Raw genomic sequence first — 6,436 nt, 5'->3', positions numbered from 1 at the left:
AGGACAGGTGGAGGTCTAGGAGACCCCGCCACCTGCCTCTGGTGTAGGAACACTACTGTGCACCCGAGACCTGCCCTGAGCTCAAGTCCGTCCACGCTGGAGCAGGAGTCCAGGAAAGCAGGGACATGCGGAGGATGAGGAGGCCAGCTGGGATGAAGACCCATCCATTACTCTGTGCTCCTCCTCTCTCCCTTATTTGTTCCTCCATCACTACTTCCGCCACCTCACCCACCCACTACAAATTAGCTATGAGCTTGCTCCTTAGGAAACAATAGGAGCTCCTGCCATGTTCAAACGCAAAGACAATCAGAGATCTTTTAAAGGCCGGCAATTGGCTGTTGTGTCTGCACTGGTATTATTTGAAAGTCAGTGACTGTAGTGGTATGATTTATTGGTTAATACCTGCTCTGAAATGATGCTGTCTCTGACCCATATATTGCTGCTCTGCCAATCATTATATTAATTTACAGTACTGTGCAAAAGCCACCATTAGATTTGTTATTTTAGTAATGGTATAATAACCATATTTAATTATTTATCTCTTTTTTTAGAATACAACCAGAAAATACAGAAAATGCGTATGAAGTATTTAAAAAAAAAAAAACAGATAAAAAATCTGATAAAACAGCTTCTTTGGCTACAGTGGAAAGTGTTAAGTGTAACCTCCCCTTACACTTGAGCAGGAGCACAAACCTGACTCTCTTAAACCTAAAAGTATTGGAACGTGAATGGAATGGTACCAGACGATGACTTCAGAAAACTTCAGGACAGACTCCCCAAAAGAGTTCAAGATGTGCTTATTGTCAAGGGAGATCACTGACTTTGCCTGTAGAAACCATATTGTTCAGAATATTTGTTTTTCTTTTCATTTTGTGTACATATTTCTTGAATTTTCTGTTAGTATTTTAATAAAGAGACAAGAAATCTACTGGTGACCTAAAACTATTGCACAGTTCTGTAGCTAGTTTAGCTCCGCCCATTACTGTCAATGTCCAATCAGAATGGTAAATCAGTTTATTTACCACACAGAGAGAGAAGTAAACTGAGGCCCCCATGGCCTATAAAGATGATAATTTAACTACCCAATAAAATGTAAATAACTGCCATTCAAGTAGAAACCACTGAGTTATCTCAGTTTAACCAACTTCTCCATTCTGTTTCTGACAAGTCAAGATAGCAACTATTACTCAGTGCATTAACGACTACAGTTGTTACATTGCATAAAACTGTAATGTTAATGCAGTAATACGTTTTTATGTTCAGATCAAGATGGATGACTCTTTTTTTGCACACACTCAGTCCAGTGGAATTTTACATCATCTTATATATTCATAAAGGTTCACATACCTCACAAGGACATAAGGATCTGGTGTCGGCACAGAAAGCAGGAAATGCCTGAACACTTTGCAAAAAAAGTGTGCAAAAAAAGGTTTGTTTGTTTTTTTACTTTGTACAGAAGACAACAAGGGTACAGGAGTGTTTTTTTTTTATGTTTTAAATGTTTAAATACCTTTAGGCCATACAGACATTGTCAGCAACTGCAGGCTAATCAGAGCATATGCGTTCAAATTAGGAAGTGGCAGTTTTGCTCTTACAGAAATAGGCTATCTTCAGAGGGAAATCTTCCACATTCCAGTTAGGTCTGCATTTGATGATACACACCTCATCCATAATTAACTTTTTGAGGTCTGCATAATGGATGTTATAGTATTTAAAAGAGAATATATAATGCAATATACAGAGAACTATAAGTTAGTTACACAGTCCATATCAGCCTGAACTTCTCAGGAACAAGCACTCAAGAAAAAATGAAGTCCCAAGAAAAGCTGAGTGGTGTCTTGGTAAGCACAAAATATGTAATGCAGGGCCCTGTCCTACGTCAGGATATTAAATCCCAAACTGTGTGGTAAACGTTTCTTTAGGGACCACAAACAAATGCTAAAAACTAAAGAAACCTTCTGTACTTTAAAGAATACTGTACTTGAACCATTAGTGTCAGAAGCTGTTCCATCATACAACAGAACATTAAGTTAATGCATGCCTGCATATGGTCTGACAGAGAACGTTAACCTGATTCATTGTCACTGACAGACGACAGACTGCTTCACCTGCCTTTAACACAGAGCTAATTGCTTTGATACAGCAGTAGATATATGTAGATATGCCAGTATACACAAATTTATAAGGGCAAACCTAGAAGTGCAGCTGAGAGTTTAAACAGGAACACTTTATGCTTTTATATTATTTTTAATAAGGGTGAAACAAGGTAAAATGTGATGCTTCAGATAATTTCTACACCATCCTGATGTATTAATTTAATGTATTAGTACTGTTTAATGCCTTTACTTTGAAAGTCATCTAGAGGGGCGATCAGAAGGGCATGCTTTATTATGCATAATTATTAAATTCCCACCAAATGCCTGCATTCTGCTTCTGGAAGACCTTGAGAGCAATTGTTACGTTTAATGCCATAACAAAAAGGGAAAAGGCTTCTGAGTAAGACTTGGGAGCATATTGTCCAGCTGTCTGTTCGCGTCCAGTCAGGCCACAAGCGCACTCCCACTCCCACACACACACACACACACACACACACACACACACACACACACACACACACACACACACGTCTCCTGTAAGTCTTTCGTGGGGGGGCATGTCTAGGGGCAGATTGCATTACTCTTACCATCCACAGCACTTCCAAAAGGACATCCACGGATATATGCATGTATCTCACTGCTCACTGCCCCCTTATTCACTATGTAGCATAAAGTCACACTGTGATGTATTACCGGTAAAATGAATCAGTATGGGTGTCTGAGTAAAGCTTGATTTGGATTTTTAGGGGTGGATGCTTTATGTGCACTCTGTGTGTGTGTGGGGGGGGGGGGGGGGGGTGTACAGGAGCACTTTGTATTATTTGTTACTGTTTCCTAGTATTACAATATTGTGAAGATTTGTAAAATTATATAAATAAATAAAATCAGAATACATCTTATGATTTTATTTAAATATGGAAATTGTCAGTGAACCTGCAATATGTCCGATATATTAAAAAATCTATGTGACATCTACAATGGTCATGGTCAGTTGAAGCCAGACTGGAATTCTCTATTTTGTGAAAAACAGCTCCTGAATTCTGATATTAATGAATGAATCTATATTAATGAATGACTCTATATTTGGATCACATGTACATCTTTAATAGAACTTTATTTCTCTCTATATTGGATTTAGTATCTTACAAATTTAGTATCTTTAATAATGATCATATAAGAAATCCTTCCAAATCTTGTGTCACTGACATCAAATCATGGGGGGGGGGGGGGGGGCCAAAAATAGACATTAATTTAAAAGTCTGGGGACTAGTGAAATGTGGGGACAAAGAAAATAAGATTTTTATTGAGTTTTTTCAATACAATGTACTGGAAAAATTAGTAGAAGGCAATAGCCTTTATCTGTGTGACTTTTCCACTTGACGTTATTAACTTTTAAAGGTGCCTTTTTAGGTTTTGTATGTTGTATTGCTGATGATGCAGTTTTTATTTTGTCGATGCTCAAACCATATCATTCAAAACAAAATCAGTGTATTTTCCTCTTAAAATATGCAAAACAAGACCTCTCTCGCTCACTCTTTCTCTCCTTCTTCTGTCCTTCTAAATCTAACCTTGTGCTATTGAAGCAGTGTCTCTTTTTTCCCATAAAACATTACAAGTCAGCAGATACAAGTCCTGTTTAATCACACATACATCAGTGTTTGTCAGCTCTATGCAGAGATGACTTTTCTACACAACATTAGATCCTTGTCTGCTATAGGGGTAAAACACCATGCTCTGCTAAATTTGGCAGGTAGAAGGGATTTTAGTTCATTCAAACACTATAAACAAACAACCCAACCCCTATAACCCTACCCACACACACACACACACACACACACACACACACACACACACACACACACACACACACACACACACACACACACTGTATATAACAGTGTAATATAACACTGTAATAATCTGTGCCCAGAAATGTCTTCTTACTATGACATTCCCTGATTGTGGAAAGTGCCAGAACATAAGAACAAACACCTAATGCTGTTCTTGCATGTATTTTAGGGTGCAGTACAAGAATGTGACCAATTTTGAATGTTAAATTATGTTTTTTGTTTAATCTGTTTATTAGGAAGCATGGTGTGATTAATGTTCAACATATCCAGTTCGAAGTGCTTCAGAATTTCAGATCATAATAAAAAAAAAGAGGACAACAACATCCACAAACTACTGATAACTCTTCTCTCCCCTCACCCTCAGTCGCTGCGTGCATCCAGCAGCAGCCTCTTATACAATTAGTTGTCTTCCAAGTAAGAAATAAAAGGATGTTTAAAAGGATGCAATTTTCTCGATGGTGACAAGATTGTCCTTTAAAACAAATCGTATTCTCTCTAAGGGTAACATGCTCTGCTTGCCCTATATTAGAAGTAGGTGCTTCATGGTTTTTTTCCCCCAGAAGGTAATAATAACTTTTATTGCTACAACGAGTCCATGGGAAAGTAAGTTGAACTGGGCCACATGTGGTTTTGCCAGTCATCGGGTCACCATAATCATTAATGTTGGATCCAAGGGCAGCTGAATTTTAGACAAAATTTAGAAAAGTCAATTCCAATTTGGGACATAAAATGTAACGTTATCTGTGGAATAGTCAGCAAGTTATATTTTAATGGTAATGTTCATTTTACCCAGTTGCTCCAATAATCTAAAAACAAGACAAGTCTAGTTTGTCAGACTGTTACATACTCCATATTTCACCAAAGTGACACTCTAAAGGTTGTATAAAGTATGATCAGTCTGCTGTGTTTTAAGTTCAAGTTCAAGTTCAAGTTCAGTTTATTCGTCACATACATAGTCATACACAGTATAACTCGCAGTGAGATGGTGGAGAGTGATCTGTCCAAACTGAGGAAAGGAAACAGGGGTGCATAGAGAAAAATATATATATGCAAGATAAATATATATATTCTATGTATGTACAAAATATATTAACAATGTATGTACAATATATGTATATTATGATTATATACACAATGTACAATGTATATGGTTGGGTATATATGTACACAATCTACAGAATGTACAGATCCATTTTGTATAATAACATATCTACAGTTGTTGTCTAACAGGGTAATTGAGTATAAATCTATATATACAGATGTACAGATATAGATACTATATCTTTAGCTAATATGTTTAGGCTATCTGCAAAGCTCTAGCTAATGTTGTGAAAATTAACATAACAAATAATGGTGTTTAATGCTGTCTTCGTTGCTATCCAATACTTGGTTAGCAGGCTATGGCATGCTGCGCATTTTCAGCAATCTGCTCTGCAGATTGCCAAAACATCGGTTCACTTTATGCTTTGCAACCTAAGATATAACTAAGCTATTTAAAACAAGATTTATTTTTCCATAATTGCTTGGCTACTAGTCCCAGACTACCAAATAGGCAGAGTAGGCACTGGCCTGTGGGCCCCATACCTTTTAGGGGCCCCACTACAACAATCTTTCAAAGGAAAAAAAACACTTTGGGAAATACTTTGCGAAGGGGGCCCCAGATTTTGACTGCCTGGGCTCCTCCACAGGGTTAAATCTGGCACTGTTAGCTGCAAAGTCCGAGAAATCATTTGCAGTGTGACTGGTCTTCCCGATTAGCTGCAAAGTCTGAGAAATCATTTGCAGTGTGACTGATCTTCCCAATGAGACTGCTAGTTATAGCTCCCTGCTGCTGTAAGTCATGTCTGTAAGTCCTGAGCAGAGAAAAGCGACATTGTCATGCTGGACAAAGCATGTAACCTTCAGCATTGTCTCGACCGGGTGCTGAGCGTGGCTAGTGTAAAAATGTGTGGTGTTATTAACATACAAATGTCAGGTGCTGTGTGCGCAGTGCACTGAGCTGTTGATTAGTGTGTCAAAGGGTATGACTTTGGATCCTGTTCTTTTCAGGGCAGATGCAGAATATCAAGAATGTTGATTGGACAGAGAGACCTTCGCCTTTAAGGTTGAATAACTGCAGTAGTTTATAGGGACTTTTTACATTATTTGTATTGTTGTCGATGATGTCTTCTTCTCCCTATTATCATTACAGTCTACATGGTATTACCTCCACTTTTGCATGTGCAGTTAGTTTCCAGTTTGTTGTTGTCCTTGTTTTTCTGTTGTTGTTTGTTTGTATGTTCACCCAAAACCTCTTACACTGTGGTCTTGTATCCTTGTCTTTGACTGGGTAGAATATGTGACTTCAAGATGCAAATTTCTTATGTATGTCATTTTGTAGATGACCCCTGAGCACACAGTTTTCAAGTGACTTCTCTCCTTAGTGCAGGTTAAATGCTAGGTTTCTGAAATAAATAATTTTATTTGGCCATCGAACTGGAGGCAAAAGAT

The 6,436-nt window shown here is 37.9% G+C and overlaps 1 protein-coding gene across 1 annotated transcript in view; it reads left to right on the top strand.

Annotated features, from left to right (window-relative positions):
* The window catches only part of ephb6 (eph receptor B6), a 39,100-nt gene extending 36,561 nt beyond the window's left edge, over positions 1-2,539 (top strand). Inside the window, exon 19 of the mRNA XM_026999110.2 lies at positions 1-2,539. This exon is cut by the window's left edge and continues 87 nt beyond it. Within this exon, the coding sequence (XP_026854911.2) occupies positions 1-19 (19 nt within the window). The 3' untranslated portion in view covers positions 20-2,539.
* Positions 2,540-6,436: the final 3,897 nt, after the last annotated feature.

Source organism: Electrophorus electricus, chromosome 10 (assembly GCF_013358815.1).
Source record: "Electrophorus electricus isolate fEleEle1 chromosome 10, fEleEle1.pri, whole genome shotgun sequence".
Taxonomy (NCBI): domain Eukaryota; kingdom Metazoa; phylum Chordata; class Actinopteri; order Gymnotiformes; family Gymnotidae; genus Electrophorus; species Electrophorus electricus.
The sequence above is the reverse complement of the archived record's forward strand: the minus strand, read 5'-3'. Positions and strand labels throughout refer to the sequence as shown.